Raw genomic sequence first — 21923 nt, 5'->3', positions numbered from 1 at the left:
ACAGAGTTAGCTTACGTCCCGGGGAAGGACATAGGCATATTTATCACGGAAAAACAAAGAGTTCCTACGGGATTTTTAAAACCTAAATCCACGCGGACGAAGTTGCGGGCATCCTCTAGTTAGGTGTAATTAAAAAATAGATACCTAATTATAGTTTTCATTTAATGTCATTTGAATTTAAATAAAAAACAAAGATATTAAGGTAATGTGTTTGGTTCATTTAAGAGTAGCGGTACCCATATAAATTTAATGGTATTGACTCTTACGTAAAAGATTTATCCCTGGAATAACAATTTTAATAAATACTTAACACGTAGCACATCCTGCACCTATATATTGTTAATTTACCATCAATACACAGAAAATGTAATTAAAAAAAATATATAATAAATAGACTTACATACTTCAATTTCATACCCGAAGAACAATCTTCTAACGGGAACATGAGGTACACTTTATAACACAATTTAAAACTCCACTGAAATATTTATAACCAACCATAAAATTTGTAATATTCCCAAAAGAAATATATAAATATCACTTTTTTGATCTGACACTAACACTTTTCACTAAGTTTTTCAATAAAGTTGTTTATGAAATTTAGTTTCGTATCGAAAAAGTCCGCGTAATTTTGGTGGCGTAGTCGCTACGTGGAGCTACAACCGTAGAGTCGCTACGACTGTGCGTAGTACATCTGTGTCGCCCTCTATCGGAGCTTTTTGAATCTTGAGATATGTTTTTAGAATATCTGCAGAGTAAATTCCTTTAAAAGGGCAATACAACCAGTAAATATTTATTTGTTTGGTTTAAATTGTTTTAATGTAAGGCTGGGAAAATAATGTTACGTTTTAGGAAAGCAATCAACAAAGTTAACTTTGTCAAAATAATGCTCCGGTTGAATTTTATTTATGGAGAGGATTTTTTGAATTGATTTTTAATACAATAAACTATTGAATGTCTATTTTAACTAGATACGAGGTTCAATCGATCCCATTATAAAGCGTGATTCATACAATCCGCTCGATGGCAGAGCGTATCAAGCAACCGGCTGAGCTTTCAATTATTAGTGTATTGTTACATTGATAATTTATTGATAACTATTGTTGATAACTTTTCACAATTCACGGGGGCTGTGCGGGTGTTCGGGGCGTCCCCACCCCGATGGCCATCTCGATCTGTCGCGTTGTCCTACATGAAATCTTCTTCTATATAAATAAAAATAAATGTTTGTATGATTGTGTTCTATGCGTGCTAAACCATTGATCAGATTGTGATAAAACTTTAGTATGGTGTGATGAAGACGCCCGAGAGGGTTTTTGGCACCAAAAATCTATAATATAAAATTAAAAAAGTTCGTACCTATATTTTTCGAAAGTTCTATGTTTATCGTTTTTAATGAAATTTTCTGTTTTAGTGAGTACCTAATATTTTTAACCAACTTTCAAAAAGGAGGTGATTTTCTATTGGGCCCGTGATTTTTTTGGATCCAACTCCTTAATCCTGATGCTGTAGGGTTTCTGCCCGCCTGTGATAGGCAAATTCTGGAACTATTCATAGTGAACTTACTTAGGTACTACTATTCATAAAATATGGCCCTCCTATCGTCGGGTAAAAGTCCTTCATAATATTAAAACCGTTGTTCGTTCCAGTATCTATATCCTATACCTACCTAACAAGCAATATTGTTATTAGTGATCAAGTAGGTAGATATGAAAGAGAAGTTATTTCACCATGACGCAATAGCCACGGTCCCCGGCCACCGATAAAAGTGGAAAACTATCAAACAACACCGAAACTAATTCGCTTACAACGGTCACGTTGAGTGAACTTCGACATTTAAGGCTCACGTCACATTGCCGGAAAACAGCGATGCGTCGCGACGCGTCTGTTTAAGGTTCCATCCTCAAAGGGTGCCAACGGGAGCTATTTATTTTTTACTAGCGACCCGCCCCGGCTTCGCATGGGTGCAATGTAGATACTAATGTGGTGTCATTGAGGTGTTATTGCCTCGGAAACTCAAATGAGAGGATTTTTTTTTCGACCTAATTCACATTATTTCAATTTCTCTAGGGATCTCTAATTTTTTGAGAATTAAACTATAACTATAAACCTTCGTCTTAAATCAATCTATCTGTTGGTGAAACCCGCATTAAAATCCGTTACGTAGTTTAAAAGATCTACGCGTTCATACATACAGACAGCGGGAAGCTACTTTATTTTATACTATGTAGAGATAAAGAATGTTAGCCATGCTAATCATGAATAATATTCCCGTTTCCCCTCCATCTAAGCGTAAAGCTTGTGCTAGGAGTAGGTACGACAATAATGCAACGGGTGGGGTTTGAACTGCCGACCGGATCGGATTTCAGTCCGCGCCTTAACCGTTGAGCTATTGAGGCTCTAAAAAATTCCGACCCTCGCAGTGGATGTACGGGTAAATATACGAATTATTCCCCTTGCACCCACTGGTGGCAGAAGCCGGTGGGTACACGCGTCGTCCACGTCTCCACCTGTGATAGTGATTAGTGATAACATACTCTTTGCCAGTGGGTGGTTGCTGGTGGTTGGTTTGACATTTCGAGATAGTCTAGACTTCAGAGCTTCCTTTGTAGTACTGTAAAATGCCAATAGATGGCGCTAGCAGCTACCAGCTAAGGTAACACAAAATAAAAATTTCAAAAGATCAGAAAATAAAAATCCATTAAATTTGTAGTTATTAGGTATATTCTTTGCTGAAACAATTAAACCAAAATAACACCAACTTTATCATATTTTTAACCTACCTATAATAATTTAGTACATTCCACGGTATACTCGGTCGACCTTAGCTTTTTGAACTGTATAGCGCCGACACTTTGGTTCTATCTCTTTTGCACACGTGATAGTGGTATATGTCTATCACCTAAAACATAGCAGCCTCGTGGCGGTTCGGAACACAACAAAGATAATAATATGGACCTATATATGGAAATATATAGTCTCAAGACTAGTCATGGACCTAGAATATATTATAATATTATAGTGATCTGTGGTACTAATCATACTCTGAGTGTACCCCAGACCCCTAAAAATGTTTCTCTGTTGATAAAAATAAGGTATAAATAAAGTTTAACCTTTAAATTAAGTTTATGGTTGCAGTTCAAAATATCTATTTGTGTTTAGATATTACAACATATAGATATTCTAATTTACATGAAGTGGTCAGTGGAAGATAATAATAATCGACTGTTTTTTGTTCCGTGAGTTCAAAATGAATTTCATTTCAAAATTCGTGTTTCGAGGTGCCTAGGTAGATTATTATCTACCAATCATAATATTGTAGATACCTATTACAATTACGTACTATTATTGTACAATTTTATCATAAGCTCAAATGGCTGATTTGCATAAAAACGAATCTTTTGATCACGAAGAAAGTAAAACGAGATATATTGAAGAAATTGAACACATGCGAAGCAAAATCAGATACTTCCCATATGACGAGGAAAGTAAGAACGCATTTATTTTATTTGTTAAATCTAAAAAAAAAACCCTACTATATGAAATATGATACCATTAAAGACAGTAATACTGATGAATTACTAATTTTAAAGAGAAGGATTCCTGACGATCCTGTAGTGGAAGTATTACCAGCAACTAAATGTTTTGACGTAATAGCGGAAATACATTTGCTTGAACACCATGCCCCGTCTAGTGAAATAGCGGCAAAATTAAAATCGACCTATTTCATCCCACCGACTGTTATATCTATTTTTGTAAGAGCCTGTAACGTGTGTCAGTCTAACAGCCACTGGAATGTAAAGTGTTCAAATTATATTTCCCAATTTTCTGTTCTATGTACAATATTAAAATTAAATTCCGCTCCTGACAATAAATTCTCACATATTATAGTTTATGTGGACACATTGACCAATTATGTTCTGATTAGACCCACATACTCAAAAGACATTCATGTAGTTGCTTACGAACTCTTGAAAATATTTCTTGATTTTGGATTACCAGAAAACTTAATAGTTGGCGAAAGTAATGTATTTTATACAACTTTAATGGATATATTGAAATCTACAGATGTATTTCCATGTTTGCCATGTGTAATACTCAAAAGAAATCTTTATAAACTTGATTGGGCATCACAAACAACCACTTTACTTATAGAATCATGGATGAGGACACGAAACACTTCTAATTGGGCTATTGGTTTGAAAGAAATACAATGGCATTTGAATAACTTATTGGACTTTAAAATATTAAAATCAAGAAAACTGAAAGATGACACTAATAATAATTATTCACCGTTTCATGCCCACTTTGGTTTTATACCAAATCACCAAGTCATTCAGACGACTGAAGAATTAGCAAGAACTGTTGTACCTGTTCAGTCAAACAAACCTGAAACAAAAAACATGAAGACTTTTAAAGATTACTGCTTGAAATGTGGTAAAAAAATTTATGAAATATATTATAGGAGCTGTGTTATATGCAAGAGGAAGTGCCATTTTGATTGCTGTGTTATAAAGGTGGTTGAATCATCATCACGTGTTCGAAACTTAGAAGCAACGTGTGAGCTGTGCGAGACGAGAAATAATAAATTAGAAAGAAACCCTAAGCTATTAACCTTATTACTTAACTCTTAACTACAATTAGGGACCTATTAACATGTAACCACGATACATGTTTTATTTTGTTACAGTGACAAGCAAACATCTTGAAAATGTGCAATAGTCGTTTTTTAAGTCTGAAGGGCCCATGGGCGCGGCGCGAGGGACTTTCTACCGCGCGGGACAACGCAATTATTTATTTCTGTATTTGTATTGGTCCTTGTTTCAAACATTGCTCTCTCTTTGTTTTTAAGTTATTTGCTGGTCGCTGTACAATGCTACGGATGTCGCTCTATGGGTGAGATCTATAGAGCGCACTCAGACTTTACTTAGACTTCAGTGGACTTAAGACAGAGTTAAAACGAAACAGATGTCTAATGTCTATATTATATATCTCTCACATAAAACTGTCTCGTTTTAACACAATTTTAAGTCTGAGCAAAGTCAGTGTGCTCTATAGATTTCAGCCTATGTTACAAGTTACAAGAAATAAGAACATATTATTATTCAGTACCTGTGTAATTATAATGATTTTCTACCTGTTAATTACGAACAGGTATTTTAATTTAATCTAATGTTATTTATGTTTAATAAACATTCTGCTAAACCTTTTCTTTCATTTTCATCTTAATATTATGGTGCATACTGACCAAGCAGCTTAGGTACCTAAGTGATGGTCAATAATTGTGAGTTTTGGGCACAGAATACATTTGGTTTTGGGTAAGTAGGGGTAGTAGGTACCTAGTTCTAGATTCGCCTCTGATCGTAATAATGATATGACAGACATGACATGATAGTGTTTTTGTTCAAGTGTTTTGCGGTGCTTGGACGTAATACCGATCTGGCATCTGCAGCGACCTTCATATAGCCCAAGTTTCCACCGAATCGTAGGTTCCCTCATAGTTTTCAAACGTTAGGTGAAGTGACCAGTGGCCCTACCGCGGTTGTTTGACAGCTACAATGTCACGATCGCAATCATCTCATTGGTAATGCTCGCTCACTATTCGCTAAAATGCATTGTTGCAACAAGAATCGCAAAAATTCAGAACAATTGAGATTGAATTGTAATAACGATTGATGCAGGTTTTAGACAATCGCCCCACGGTTATACAATATTCAGTCTTATAGAAATTATAATCTGCCGCAGCGCGTAGACTATATAGTACTTACCTACCTGAAACTCATACTAATTTATTATTTTTCATCAGCTCTCTTTCTAGCCTATACTTTTGCCTTCTTTAGTGTGGAATAGGTTTTCGAAATTCGAACGCGATGACTTTTGGCAAAAATGGGCAAATCCAAAGTTACCCTTAATTATTAAGTTAGTACGCACAGTTTATGACGTCTTTGTTTTAGTCAAAGTCAAATGATTTATTCAAAATAATTTTATCTTTCTAGACTTGCAGTAGGTACGCGGCCAAAAGTGATGAACATCGGCCTTTAGAATGATATTTCAGGTTTGTAGAGCGTTGTCTCTGTCACTCATACCCATATGACGTTTGGTCGAACTCAACGAACAAAATAGTGCTCTACAAATCTATCTCCTCCAAAGATCACTTTTGGCTGCGTACTGTACAATGTTTGACAGGTCTCTAATGTTACCCGTGACAACTGTATTTTTGTCATTTGGTGGAGATGTGAAGAGCTCTGTGGTAGTATTGCATTTGTAAAAAAAAGCATGTCAAAAGTCAGTCAAAAAACCAAAAACTCAAATTCTCAAATTAACGTGACGTTTTGACGAACCTCAATAATTTAGAGTGAATTTCAATAAATTTATACAAAATATTATAATTCAATTACCAATTTAAAATGTCGGAAAATGGCCACCATGCGTAAAAAAACTCAGGTTTCGTTTGTGATTCGTGACGAGGAGGAAAGGAGACATAAAAACGGTGTAAGTTCTTTACAATTGGACCCGATACAGGGGAGACTCTATTCAGCCGGTCGGGATGGCATTATTCGTGTTTGGCACACTGGGGGAGGGACACAAGACCGGTACATACAGAGTATGGAACACCACACGGATTGGGTAAATGATATAGTACTTTGCTGTGGTGGTAAAAATCTTATAAGCGCATCTTCTGACACCACTGTAAAGGTATGGAATGCTCCCAAAGGCTTTTGTATGTCCACTCTGAGGACTCACAAAGACTACGTGCGAACTTTAGCATACGCTAAAGACAAAGAACAGGTCGCTAGCGCTGGCTTAGATCGTGCAATATTCCTGTGGGATGTAAATACTCTAACAGCACTCACTGCAAGTAATAATACCGTCACCACATCGAGTTTAGTGGGCAATAAGGAGTCTATATACAGCCTCGCTATGAACCCTCCAGGCACAATCCTCGTTAGTGGTTCTACAGAAAAAGTACTCAGGGTATGGGATCCCAGAAACTGTTCGAGGCTCATGAAGTTAAAAGGTCACGCAGATAACGTTAAAGCTCTAGTCGTGAGCAGAGACGGGTCGCAATGTGTATCGGGAAGTTCCGATGGTACCATAAAGCTATGGTCATTATCTCAACAGAGATGCGTGTCAACAATTCGAGTTCACTCCGAAGCTGTTTGGGCTCTCTTAGCCACTGACAATTTCTCACATATAATATCTGGTGGAAGGGATCGTCTAGTCATTATAACAGAACTCCGAAACCCAGATAACTTCATGATAGTTTGTGAAGAGACTGCACCTATTCTTAAGTTATGCTTCACCGCCGATCAGCAAGGTGTGTGGGTCGCAACCTCCGACTCAGACGTCAGATGTTGGAAGCTGCCACCTCTTAATTCACTAAACTCGGACATGTACAATCAAAATAATTACAACACAAATAATGTTTATCAAACGCAACCTTTGCATCATATCGCTGGCGGAAGAGCCATAAAACACTATACAGTACTCAACGGGAAACGGCACATATTGACGAAAGACACGGCTAATAATGTTGTCTTATATGACGTGTTAAAGGCATGTAAAGTGGAAGACTTGGGAGAAGTTGACTATGAGGAAGAAGTTAAGAAGTGTTTTAAAATGATTTATGTACCAAATTGGTTTAACGTTGATTTGAAAACTGGTATGCTCACAATACATTTGGGGCAAGATGAAACGGACTGTTTCAGTGCCTGGGTCAGTGCGAAGGAGGCTGGGTTAACGACTGAGATGGATCAGAAAGTGAACTTTGGGGCATTGTTGCTACAAGCCCTGTTGGAGCATTGGAATCACCCAAACAGGGTGAACGAAGCAGGGCAAAAGGTTATTGGAAACAATTTCTTTAGTGTCCCGTTACATACACCCCTGATTTTCAGTGAAGTGGGAGGCAGAACACTTTATCGATTACAGGTATTTTGTATATTCCACTTTTATTTATTACCAGTAAATAACGTTTATGATATTATTTATTTACAATAGCATTTTTTGCATCAAACTTACAATTTAATATCATGTGTGTATGTACATATTATTATTAAATGATATTAATGTGTAAGTTTAAGTTACATGTTAATTAAGTTATTATTAAGTGATATTAACTTCAATGTTTTATAGTTATAAAAATCATCGATAATTACCTAGTAAAATATGAATAATTGTATTTAAACTACCTTTATGTAGAAGCTGTTTATGTTTCTTGCTGCACTGGACTCTTAGAAGGCCTTTCTGAAATGTGCTTAAATTACTTTTCAATCAAAATTTGCATTCACTACCTAATAATTGTAATCATGATCATGTCCATCATGATGCTGGACAATATGTTGTAACTAAAAATAAGTTGCAGACATTTTTGTACTGAATTATAAATCTAGTGTATTAGTACAGGACGTGGCAGAAAGTAATGTACATCAACATTTAGAAGGAGAGAACAGATTTGTAGTCTTGTCCCTATCGTTGAAACCTCATATAAGTGACAGAGACATTGCTCTACAAAGCCAGAACACCCCCACTAGGTGGACAGATGAGCCGCATGGAGCCGCTGGATTCAGGCGGCGCAAGACCGTGGCGTGTGCAAGTCCCTACAAGAGATCTATGTCCAGCAGTGGACTACTAATGGTTGATGATGATGATGATGACTATGTCATTGGACCTTCCTTAAGGGGACAAAGCCTTCCATTTCTTCATCTATTTACAGCCATTGGTTCAATTAACACCACTGTGGGATGTTTCAGCTCTAACACTTCTTCACTTCTAAGATAAACAACTACATAGTATGATTTTTAAGAGTTTAAAATCTCCTTCCCAGGTAGGTGATGCAGGCGGGGAAACTGAGAGCAATCTGCTCATGGAGACTGTGCCGTCGTGGGTGGTGGACGTCGCTATAGAGATGGTAGCGCCTAAGCTAAACAAACTGCCATTTTACCTGCTGCCACATTCCAGTTGTCAAAGCAAACAAGATAGGCAAAAAAAGGTAATGCTTTTACTTTCTAATTTTTTGCAAACTTTTCTTTTCCCCATTTATAGTACGCGACAGAGTGAGATGGCAATTGGTGTATGAGGCGGGGATGCCCCACACACGCGCTCCCACTTTCCCTACCCGATTTACATCTCGACCTTTCGCCAACTATAGTTTATTTTGTTGGTAAAACTAGATGATGCTGTGACTTAATCCACCTGGATTTACGTTTTTTTATTATGTTTTTTGCTGACCAAAAAGGAGGTGGTTCTGGATTTGGTCCGTTTTTTTTTTATTGGGGATAAAAAAGTAGCTTATGTTGTGTTAACAAAGTTCTACCTGCTATATATTTTCACTTAGAACCGTGTTGACGCTAAGCAAAATTGTAATGTAGAACTTTGTTTTTTGATAATATCTCAATTCAAATTCAATAACCAATTATTAGCTTTTAGGTGTGCGAACTGGGCTATGTCATCACAAAATCAGAATTTGTGACAGATTTTTCAAAAAAATATCTACGAACGTAACCATAGACCATGAAAATTGACAAAATGTCAGATAGCACCTTATTGGACTGAGAGCGGGGGCACACGATGCGTTGTGGCGGCGGTGCGGCGCCGGAGCGGTGTCGCTGCGTGGTCTTACATTGAAATATCTGTGGCATGTCACACGATGCGCTCCGGCGCCGCACCGGACTTGCAACCACCGAGACGAGGCGGGGAGGGGTGAATGCGTTGCGACGTCGAAGCGGCACCGCTCAATTGCTTTTATTAACATACTGTCCAACGCTGCTACGGCGCCACTGCGACATAACAACGTTGCGGCGCCGCACCGCTCGTGTGCCCGCTGATACGGTAAAATCGTTGCGGTGCGGCGCCGCAACGCATCGTGTGCCCCCAGTCTGAGGCAACATCCTTCGTCTATCTTAGAAATGCGAACTATCTCTGTATAAATGGTACCTAAATTCGTCAAAATCTGTTGAGTAGGTGGGCCTTAAAAATGTAACAGACAGAAACTTTCATTTCTACAAGATTATTATGGACGTTTCACTAAATATAATTAATTATACTTATTTAACAATTTATTTCAGGACCGATTAGTAGCAAATGACTTCATCCAATGTCGTAAAGTGGCGGAACACGTGGTGGAAAAGATTGTGGGCGGCGGAGACGTGAACGGAGTGAGCGCAGGCAAAACCAGTGAGGACAGTACCAATGACTCACCTGAGGAGAGGGTCGAGTTGCTGTGCTGTGATCAGGTATTCCATACAAGTCTTTATTTACATGTATTTCTTACTAGCTGGCCCCCCGACTTCGTCCGTGTGGAATTAGGCTTTTAAAAATCCCGTGGGAACTCTTTGATTTTCCGGGATAAAAAGTAGCGTATTTTTATTTTTTTTATTTTTTATTCAGATACAAGTTAGCCCTTGACTGCAATCTCACCTGGTGGTAAGTGATGATGCAGTCTAAGATGAATGATAGCGTATGTCACTCTACAGGCCTTAAACTATACCCATGCAAAAGATCACGTCGATCCGTTGCGACGTGATTGAAGGACGAACCAATAAATCAACAAGCAAACACACTTTCGCATTTATAATAGGGGTAATCTCTGGAACTACTGAACCGATTTTGAAAATTCTTTCACCATTAGAAAACTACATTATTCCTGAGTATGGACGGTAACTGAAAAGTTATAATGATTTACTTTTTTTCAGGTATTAGACCCTAACATGGACCTAAGGACAGTGAGACACTTCATCTGGAAATCCAGTGTGGAATTTACGTTACACTACAGAGTGCTGAAACAATGAAAGTCAATTGTTTTCTCTATTCACTTGAACAAACAGTTGAAAAAGTGTTGTGTTGTCTTTGACCAAGATAAGGAGGTTTCCTACAGTGAGTTGATTTAAATAATTAATTCACCTGTTGATCTATGATCACGATGAGTATGAATTTAACGATTTATATACAGCAAATAGAAAACTTTGATAGATCATATACAACGTTAGTTTTAGTATACGCAAGTAGTTTGTTCAGAATAAGTAACAGAATCGATTGCAATCATTTTAAGTACGGATTATATTTTGACCAAAAATACTTTAAGCAAGTTTGAACACCGAGTTGAATGACCGCATGCACCAGCTGATTCGAGCCGCGCGAGCGGGAGCGCACACGATCGACGCTAGCCGTCCCGTTCGCTCACAGCCGCTTGCTTGGGTGACCATGTTTTTCGAGGACAATGACTCAACACAACAAGCTTATAACTTCGTAAATTTTCATTAAATATTCTTGAAATTTTGTGTACATATTCTTTATGTAAAAACATTTGCCACGTGTTTCGGTTTTTACGTCAACTAAAACTAACGTTGTATAATGGTCAACGAACTGTGTCAAATGAAAATGAAAATAATGTTTTTTCGATGTATTCTTAAATTCTTGATTGCAAATGCAATATACATATTCTTAAGTGTATTCTGACAACTAATCTATTGACAATGTATTGAAATGATATCTCTGTATAAAAGAAATTATTATAAGTATGTATAATGAAAATGATTGAATACAAAACAAGATGTAATGACATTATTGTTTTTTATCACGAAGAATCAAAACTGTTTGATTACATTCCTCTGACGTCACGTAAAGCATGTCTTACTCGTGCATAAAACATGATCCATGTAAAAAAAGTATATTCTTCGGTAATAAGCGTCTGAAACTCTTGCAATGCAAAATGATAATTTGATACCTAACCATTAATTAATATTTATTTTCGCTGACATTTAAGCAGGTCTTACATGCTTTTTTAAATAGGTTTCCTTTGTTCATCTGTCAATAATAATTAATTATTCATGCTTATCAGGCTGTAATTATTTATATTTATTAATTAATTAGATATTTTATCCACCTTTTTTATTTTGTAACATCTATTGTTACGTTAAGCACATGTACGGGAGCAGTGTGTAGGCTCGACCGTACCAAAGGGAGATATCCCACCGAGCGGTTGTCTGTGCTCGGTAGCGCCAGCATATACGTATAGTCTATGGCGCCAGCTGGGCCGACGGTTGTGTCTTGAAACTTCTATATAGTGCAGATTGCAGAAAACTCTGTTAGTGCGATTCAGATTTGCGTGTTCTACTTTCTTTTCTGATGGTACCCGTGCTACCATCTAGTGAGAGTGACGTGAGTAGTCAAAGCTTGGGTTCGTATCGATTACTGATTGATTTTCTTATGATGTAACCACAAATTAACGGTTTTCGGATTTTTTCCCTTTACTTGTGCTAGGTATAAGATCTACACCTGCCCGAATTTCGTCGTGTTTCTAAGTCAACGGAAAGTGCCCTATAGGTTTTCTTGTCAGACACGACAGACAGACAACGAAGTGATCCTATAAGAGTTCCGTTTTTCCTTTTGAGGTTTGTAACGCTAAAAATTTTACTAGTTAGTACAATAAAAATAAAATGGACCATAATTTTTATTTTTACTTTCGTTTCTCTCATATTTTATATCACCTATTACCTATCAGTTATCAGTTTATCACTCTTGTGCCTAAAATAATAAAACTGTATTAGTATTCTTGCCTAACTGATATGTAAATTATAATAGTATTACTATGCTATTTTATTCTGTGAATATATCAACAATTATCCCCGATCGCCATCTCGATCTGTCGCGTACTATATCTAAATGTAAAATGTAGAAACTGGAATTTAGAACTCAATCAACTTACTTTTTTATTATAAGACATTGTACTATTGATACATAATAATTATAAAATGTCTAAATTATAATTATGTCATTAATTGTAATAGTGATAAATTTGAAAACTTAAGGTAGCTAAGAGACATGCATGTTGTCCCATGCGTAGTGCAGTGAGTGCCTAGTACCTAGTTAGTACACTATAAGTCACATAAAGATTATTCACATTACACCGTGCCGTGCCAAGAAAGGGACACGGCCCAGCCCGAGGTTGCAAACTTAGGCTGAGAGAGCGCACTTTGACATTGCTCAGACCTAAGATTGAGTTAAAACGAGACAGAATTATGTGACAGATATAGCTCTGTTTCGTATTAACTCTGTCTTAAGTCTAAGCTAAGTCAGAGTGCGCTCTATAGATATCACCCTTAGTGCTTTCGGTACTAGATCAAGTGCGTTTTTTGACTTTCAGCGCATAAAATTCGATTTTAGAATCAAGTACGTAATCTAGTGCGTTTTTATTTAAGAATGACTTTTGCTTAAAAAGCTGACAGCACTGATCGTACGCCCTCGTAATAGTCCGGAGTCCCGGACTGGCAGCTCTACTGTCACTGTGTGTCTTGATCATAGAGATAGTATATGATGCCTGTCACATTCATATTCACATGACAGGGATAGCGTATGCGATTTCAGTACAGTACGCGGCAGGAAAGAATGTAAACCTATAGAAAGAGAGCGGTTTTGTAGTCTTGTCGAGTTTTGTCTCTTATCATTGAGACCGACAAATCATCATAAGTGACAGAGACAACACTCTACAGAGCCGAAATCTCATTCTAAAGGTATGATTCCGAACCACGCTGCACGCAGCAGTGCTGTCACCAGCTGTCACAGCTTGTACGACATTATATTCCGAGCTAGGCAGCAATGTAGCGGAACAATTCTGTCTAGCTCGGAATGTAATGTCATTTAAATTTATAGAGATTGTATGGGGACCAGTAGTGCCGCGACAGGACTGTGACAGCTGGTGACAGCACTGTTGCGGCAGCGCTGCTGCGTGCAGCGTAGTTCGGAATCATACCTTAAAGGTCGATGTCATAGAGGTCGATGTACATTATTTTCTGCCGCGTACTTTAGAGAGTAACGAAGACGTCCGTTTTTCAAGGGGAATTGGTTATTGCTCTTCCATATAATTTTATTTTCAACGATTTAGCGCTTTTTTTAAACAAAATTAGCACTATGTAGTGCAATTACGATTTTCGAGGTTGGTTTAGTGCATTTCTTGGAATACCGTTAGCAACTCCAGTACCTGCGGTGTAATGTGAATCATGCTTAAGTGTATTATCATATCGTTGGACGCCAATATGTTAGTTAAAAATAGTATGTCATAAATACGTACCTACTTATTTTTGGCCCAGTGCGATGGTTGAACAAACTAGTCGACGGACCCTGTAGCCATCATTTTTTTCATTTTCGCAGATTACTATATTAGAAAGAATACAGAATAGCTTGCATAGCGGAAATTATTAATGAGAATAATAATTATAATTATTAAGTTTGTATAATATGAATAATTATTGTACAATAGAGAATTAACTGGTTAAATAATTTTTAGAAATCAATAAATTAAAAATTCAACAAATTCAATTTATAGAAATTTTTGATAATATGCTAAGGTTCACTAGGCGTAACAGATTTTGTAGAAAGTACTTACTCAAATAATTATAAAGATTGATCACATATTACCTACAAGACGAGCCGCAAATGCATGCTACGCAGTTTCAGTAAGTGCAATGAGTTTTTACTACTGACTATTGTTATTTTTATTTTGTCTATCTCAAAAATGTAAGGAAATGAAATTGAAATAAACACGTTCATACAATTAAAAAAATATATAAAATGTCTTTATTTTATATCTATTTCCTACTTACCTACATACTATTTTAACTTTTGTATAATAATTAATTATTTATCAGCGAACTGTAATGGCCTGTGCAGACTGGAGGACAGCACACAGGGCAGGACTGAAGGCAGAGCATATTAAAATCAATTTAATTTAATATTTATCCAATCGAAATAAGGTACAGTTCTTGCAATTCACGAAGGCGAGTGACCCATGCTTGTGTTTAAGTCGTATCGGTATAAGTAAGGTTCACTAAATGTGTGCGTTTGCGAGCGCTTGCTCGCGACTGATTGGTCTGACATGCACGCACACACCTACGCAATGTCCGCTTATCCGACGTAACCACAAGTAAAGTCCACTCGCCTTCATGAATTGCAAGAACTGTATATTATGTATTTTAATGCTTAGTGGTTGACCTCAGAGCATTGCAGTGCAGCTTTCTCTGTAGCATCGAGCATTGAAATATATACCTTATGATTGATTGGGTACGGTTAAGACCACTTCCCGGTATGACCACTTCCCCGTTATGACCACTTCCCACTAGGACCACTTCCCGTTAGGACCACTTCCTGATACAACTTCCCTATATGGACTACTAGAGGATTCCTGCGACTTTGTCTGTGTGGATTTTAGGTTTTTAAAAATTGGTGGGGATTGGTGGTAGGTTTAGGAACACCGGGTGCATCGTCCCATGTCGCATGACGCGTCTTTCTCCATTGCTGTACAATCTGAGAAGAGACTCAGTAGTGGGGCGGTGGTGGGTGATCATGATATATTTATATGTTTTTTGTTTTTGAAGTTATTGTGCAATGGTGGGTTGCAGTATACTAGGCTACAATAGCCGAAGCCACGCCGAAGCGAACGTAAAATAGACGGAATAACATTTCACAAGTAGTTAAGTACCTACCTCTGCTTGAGCGAGAGGGACTGAGGGGGCCACGCTAGTTGCATATCTGGACATATCTGTGGTATCTGGCAATGCATGACTTGATTTAGAACATTGTACACATCTGACGTCTTCTACTTTTCTTCTTTGGTGGCTTTTTGTAGTGCCAGCCCATGCCAGCCAGACCAGCACAATGCACTTCGCCAATGTCAAGTAGCTTAGCTTGCTTCTCTACAATAACGACAACAACCTTAACCACAACAAAGACTGGCAACATTTTTATGAAGGCATCAACTGTCAATGTCAAAAATGTCAAAATAATGTCAAATTAAGAAAATAACCTCAAAAGATATGAAATATTTAAAATTATCTCTTAAAATAAACAAATATGAGTGCAAGGCTAATAGTTAGTTCGTTAATTAGAAATATTATACAAAAACCATCCTATGACCATAATAAAGTAACCTGTAGCAGGTTATTTGCCAGTCTTTTGAGCGTTAAAAGTCGCTATTTTTGTACTAAGAAAAAGGTCAACATTGTTGAGAAAAAACATTGTAATATTGGTACAATAGGTCACGTAGATCATGGGAAAACTACTCTTACTGCTGCCTTAACTAAAGTTTTGTCCAAAGATGGCTCTGCGAAATATGTTTCGTATGACGAGATTGACAAAGCACCGGAGGAAAAAGCGAGGGGTAAGTCTCGTTAAGTAGGTAATGAATCTTTGTGTTCCTTCTCATTCTGAGAAGCCTGATAACCTTTGCTTAGTAGTTAGCCAGCGATGGGGTGATCATGATGAAGATGATGAATTTTAATGTATCAATGGTTTATAAAGCCATTTATGCCCTTCAGAGTAACAGCTTAATCTTTAACATTTACGTGACAGCTGCCATACACATGCTACTTGAAGTACTAATGACCACTCATGATTGACTTGAGCTGCGACTGCATAGAAACTACAATCTTCCTTTTATATATATATATATGAAACCACTCGAGCAGTTGCGAATTCACAGAAGCAGTTGTGCAGTTACTATCAACTGCTATTTAAATGTGCAAAGATTTTTTTTTATTTAAGTAGGTAAATCACACAATTCACTTTCGGTTTTAATGGCCCACCAGGAATAACGATTAACGCGGCGCACGTCGGTTACAGTACAAAAACACGCCATTATGCACACACTGACTGCCCTGGCCATGCAGATTACATACGTAACATGATCTCTGGTGCGTCACAGATGGACGCAGCAATACTGGTTGTTGCAGCTAATGACGGACCTATGCCACAGACAAGGGAGCATCTGCTATTGGCCAAACAAGTTGGGATACAGTATTTAATTGTGTATATTAATAAAGTGGATTTGGTTGAGGAAGATGTAAGTTAAACATTTTATATTTTGATAAATGAGCTGCCTAACACTTGGCTAAAATGCAACAGTAACAGGTTAATCAATAATGAACAAATGTATCTGAAATAATATTTTTTCTGCTCAGCAAAAATCAACCAATTTCAGCTTTAATCAGTCCAGTAGTATGATTAACAATAAAATCTATATTTAATAACTGAAATATGTAATGCTAAGCACTATTGCAAATATCATAATATCCTGCACAGAACATATTTGCAGTTTGGTTTTAGTATACCTATGTAGTTTCCTAATTAATATTTATTTGCTCTGCTTCAGGTTGTAGAGCTGGTAGAAATAGAGATGAGGGAAATGCTGTCAGATTTTGGTTATGATGGAAATAAGGTGCCAATGGTTTTGGGATCAGCTTTAAAAGCTCTAAATGATGATAATTCAGAGATAGGTAACTATGCTAACTTAGTTAATCTCACTTAATGGTAGTGTTATTTATCAATTTTGTTGCTTCCAGAACAGATCCAAGCATGAAGCATGTATATAGACTTCCTTGTATGCAGATTTACTAAAAAAAAATCTTAGGCCACACTAGTGAAAGAAATTACTTATAGTCCAGCAGCCGTCAAGTGGTTTTTTTTTGTGATTAATAACAGGCTGAATCTTTGTGAGTAGGTTCGGTTCAACAAGATGCCTAAGTTATTCTCTGTAAATTTCAGTAGAGGTAGCTATTGTACTGCACAGGTATAAAATATATCGATTGGGTGGGATGTCGAAATGGTGTGAATAACAGTAAGTTTTTTACTTGAATATTGAGATAATTGGATAATAAACTCGGAAAAACAATTGTCCTATTGTTTTTCCGAGTCTTCCGATAATTCAGCCTGTTATTAATCACAAGACACTTGGCTGCTGGTGGACTGTTACCTTTAATTTTTTTCATAAATAGAGAGACAGACACACTTTCGCATTTATAATATTAGTATGAATTGGATTTGATGTGATTTATATTTTATTTATAGGTGTACCATCTATACGAAAACTTCTAGATACCATAGACAATTACGTCCCACCAATCATAAGAGACCTAGAATCACCATTCCTTATGCCCATCGACAATGCATTTACAGTACCTGGTCGAGGTACGGTAGTAGTTGGTACAATTAAAAGAGGTGTTATGAAGAAAAACGATGAAGCAGAATTGATGGGATTTGGCCGAAATGTTAGAACTACATTATCCGACATACAGATTTTTAGATCTAGTGTACTTGAGGTTTGTAAATTCTTTAGTTTTGATGCAGTTTCATTAAATAAAAATCTTTTTTGTAAAGACCACCAAACAGACATTTGAGGCAGATATTTACGAATATGACTCCAAGAGTACGATTTTTTTTTTACAATAAATAATTATCCAGACTGACAAATTATTCTGACCCTCATGCCCATTCTCATGGGTACTAATGGGTAAAAATCACTACCAATATTATAAATGCTAAAGTTTGTTTGTTAGTTTGTTCTTCAGTCACGGAACAACAAATTGGTGTGATTGCTTTGGATAAAGTCTGGAGAGTGACATAGACTACTTTCTATCCCGGCAAATCAAAGAGTACGAGATTTTAAAAACCTAAATCCACGCGAATGAAGTCGCGGGCATCAACTAGTATAAAAATAAAACGGAAAGAGTGGCGTTAATCATTCACTCTCACTTACACAATAATATACCTGTGTATATTATACTAGTAAAATGCTTCCTTTCGATTCGTCTCCTTATCAGCACGGGTATAACTGTGGATCCACGATTGCCGCCAGCTGAATCCGGCGGATGTGTGCGTTCACCATCATCATCATCATCAACCGATAGACGTCCACTGCTGGACATAAGTCTTCTTGTAGGGACTTCCACACGCCATGGTCTTGCGCCGCCTGATTCCAGCGGCTCCCTGCGACTCGTCTGATGTCGTCCGTCTACCTAGTAGGGGTCTACCAACGCTTCCGGTGCGAGGTCGCCATTCCAGCACCTTGAGACTCCAACGTCTATCGGTTTTACGAACTATGTGCCCTGCCTATTGCCACTTCAGCTTCGCAACCCGCTATGTCGGTTACTCTAGTTCTCCTACAGATCTCCTCATTTCGATTTGATCACGTAGAGAAACTCCAAGCATAGCTCTCTCCATCGCCCGCTGAGTGACTCTGAGCTTTCTATGAGGCCCATAGTTAGCGACCATGTGGGTCCACCATTCCCTTCAAATTCTTTTCAAAACATTTCCAGGCTATAGCAGGCGATAACGTTGGTGTACTACTCCGAGGCATGAAGCTGCGAGCAGTGGAAACGGGCATGCTTCTCTGTGCGGCGAGAAGCGTCACTCTCAGTAACCATTTCAAAGCGAAGGTGTACTTCTTGGCGAGGAGCGAAGGTGGAAGAAAGAAGCCAATATTCTCCAAATATTCACAGCAGATGTTCAGCGGCACTTGGAATATTGCATGTCGGATAGATTTGGGTAATTTTTTTGCTTGCTTATAGCCTACAATAAGGATTCCTTTTTTTTCTATAGATACGGAACTCCAAAAAACCGGTCAAGTGCGAGTTGGACTCGCACACGAAGGGTTCCGTACCATCGTACAAGATATTTTAACATTTTTATGTGCAACACTACAAGTTAATGACAGTAGCACCATCTATATTAAATTATTTTTTCGTGAAAACATTTTTTTGTGATTTAACCACAAATTCACGCCTTTCGGATTTTTTCCTATACTTGTGCTATACTGCCAAATTTCACGATTCTAGGTCAACGGAATATAGGTTTTCTTGACAGACAACAAAGTGATCCTATAGGGGTTCCTTTTACAGAAACCTAAACTAAACGTACCACGTGTACTTTGTTGGTACTACGCCAGAAACCTTCACGCAATTACTATAGGTATCACTTGTATAGGTATCACTTGTGTAATTGTCAGCAACAACTGTACAAAGTTTCGACTTAATCGGATGAACAATTAATAAAGAACGACGAAGTTGTAGTAAGTATCATCTAATCATGATACTTACAGCCGTACTCAGAGTCGCTAATCGTTACTTAAGATTGAGTTAAAACGAGACAAATTTATGTGTGAGATTAAGCGACTCTGAGTACGGTTATTAGTCGTATAAGTGTGTCGTTTTTGCAGGAAACAAGAATCTATTTGTAAAAATATCCATATTTTTCCAGAACCTACCAAAGATATGATGATGCCAGGCGACCACGGCGAAGTGTATCTGACCCTTTTGGAATCCATGGTGATGACGCAAGGCCAGCCCTTCACGATACGAGAAAACAACGTGACAGTCGCTACGGGCATAGTGACTGATACTTTGAAATCTGTTGATGTACCCAATGGGAAGTTAGGGAAAGTAGAACTAAATCATGAAAAGTAATACCTACGTTAGCGTTTAAACTATCGTGAGTGATTTCCATTATAAATATAGATGACTAGCTAATGCCCGCGACTTCGTCCGCGTGGTTTTAGGCTTTTAAAAATCCCATGGGAACTTTGTTTTTCTGGGTTAAATAGTAGCCTATGTCACTCTCCAGGTCTTCAACTATACCCATGCAAAAAATATCGACAATCCGTTGCTACGTGATTGAAGGACAAACCAACAAACAAACACACATATGAGCCTCAATAGCTCAACGGGTAAAGGAGTGGACTGAAAACCGAAAGGTCGACTGTTCAAACCCCGCCCGTTGCACTATTGTCATACCTACTCCTAGCACAAGCTTGACGCTTAGTTGGAGAGGAAAGGGGAATATTATTAGTCATTTAACATGGCTAATATTCTTAAAAAAAAAAAAAAAAAAAAAACAAACACTTTCGCATTTATAATATGGGTAGTGATTCTGGCTATACTCACATGGTTAGTCGACGTAAGCCCGACTAGTTTCGAACCCGTCTGGACTCTGGGGTCGTTTTTAGGGTTCCGTACCTCAAAAGGGAAAATGGAACCCTTATAGGATCACTTTGTTGTCTGTCTGTCTGTCTGTCGGTCTGTCAAGAAACCTACAGGGTACTTCCCGTTGACCTAGAATCATGAAATTTGGCAGGTAGGTAGGTAGCAGACATAAGGGGAAAAATCTGAAAACTGTTAATTTAGGGTTACATCACACAAAAAAAAATTAAATTGTGGTCATGAACTAATAATTAGTATTTTCAATTATCAAAGTAAGATAACTATATATCAAGTGCGGTATCATATGAAAGGGCTTTACCTGTGGATTCTAAAACAGATTTTTATGTATCATAGTTTTTGAATTATCGTGCAAAATGTTGAAAAAATATGACTGTACTACGGAACCCTCGGTGCGCGAGCCTGACTCCCACTTGGCCGGTTTTTTACAGGGAGTCAGCTCGCGACTCACCGCGCGCGGTTGAGACTTTGTATTAGCCGGGATCATCTATTTTATAATACCTACGTATAAAGTGCGTAAGAAATTGTGAACCATGTGAAGTACCTAGTTTGCTATTCAAAACGTGTTTAAGCAATTTGAACTGTTCCACTTTGTGTACCTACCTGTTTTGTTTCAAAGGTGGTTTCTTGTATGAAAAATGTTTTTAAGCCTTAAGTTTTTAGGCTTAAACTTATTTTTATTTTTAAATGTAAATATGAACTCAGTCTAATCATTAATAAATTATTATCTGTTTCTGTTTTTTCATTTAGGAATTTTAAACCTGCCTGCAGATAAGTGTAGACCGATATTCATTAGATATGGAATTACAACAGTCTATCAGTGAACGATAAAGCATAGACGGCGCGTTCCTATACCCTATTCGTGGCGTGTGGAAGTCCCTACAAGAGACCTATGTCCAGCAGTGGGCGTCTATCGGTTGGTGATGATGATGATCCGCTGAAAGAAGTTAGTATAGCGCTCTCTCTGTTACGTAATCCCATACAAATGATAGAAGCAAAAATCTCAGTGTACGTTAACCATTTTGAGTTACCAACCAATCGCAAACAGGTTTTCAAAAAACATTCGAAAATGTTTTCACAAAACATTCGAAATTCAATTAGAAAACTGTTTCGTTTGAATGGTTGGTGTCTCAAAATGGTTAACTCCCAGTGTGACTTTTAGCT

The 21923-nt window shown here is 37.6% G+C and overlaps 3 protein-coding genes across 4 annotated transcripts in view; 2 read left to right on the top strand and 1 right to left on the bottom strand.

Moving 5' to 3' along the window:
* Positions 1–589, bottom strand: part of LOC117984054 (neuronal growth regulator 1-like) — a 137636-nt gene extending 137047 nt beyond the window's left edge. The window contains exon 1 of the mRNA XM_034970706.2: positions 405–589. The gene's annotated coding sequence lies outside the window, so the exon portion shown is untranslated. The remainder of the gene's footprint in view (positions 1–404) is intronic.
* Positions 590–3101: 2512 nt separating this feature from the next.
* Positions 3102–5199, top strand: LOC117984031 (KRAB-A domain-containing protein 2-like). Its single transcript, XM_069499556.1, has one exon. It carries the CDS (start codon positions 3477–3479, stop codon positions 4632–4634), a length of 1158 nt encoding a protein of 385 aa, XP_069355657.1. The 5' UTR covers positions 3102–3476; the 3' UTR covers positions 4635–5199.
* A 986-nt stretch (positions 5200–6185) lies between these two features.
* Positions 6186–21492, top strand: LOC117984052 (WD repeat-containing protein 48 homolog). Of its 2 annotated transcripts, XM_069499644.1 has the most exons (9): positions 6196–7929; positions 8825–8989; positions 10065–10233; positions 15965–16150; positions 16578–16831; positions 17141–17264; positions 17836–18086; positions 19083–19311; positions 20023–21492. In XM_069499644.1, the coding sequence occupies exons 1-9, from the start codon at positions 6418–6420 to the stop codon at positions 20226–20228; spliced, it is 3096 nt and encodes a 1031-aa protein (XP_069355745.1). In that variant the 5' UTR covers positions 6196–6417; the 3' UTR covers positions 20229–21492. The 2 variants fall into 2 exon arrangements, with proteins under 2 accessions (XP_034826594.1, XP_069355745.1); XM_034970703.2 differs by lacking the exons at positions 15965–16150; positions 16578–16831; positions 17141–17264; ... (1 more) ...; positions 19083–19311; positions 20023–21492 and adding an exon at positions 10692–14566 and having other exon boundaries at positions 6186–7929; positions 10065–10232.
* Positions 21493–21923: the final 431 nt, after the last annotated feature.

Source organism: Maniola hyperantus, chromosome 7, assembly GCF_902806685.2.
Source record: "Maniola hyperantus chromosome 7, iAphHyp1.2, whole genome shotgun sequence".
Lineage (NCBI taxonomy): Eukaryota > Metazoa > Arthropoda > Insecta > Lepidoptera > Nymphalidae > Maniola > Maniola hyperantus.
This window is presented reverse-complemented; position numbering and strand designations above follow the sequence as displayed.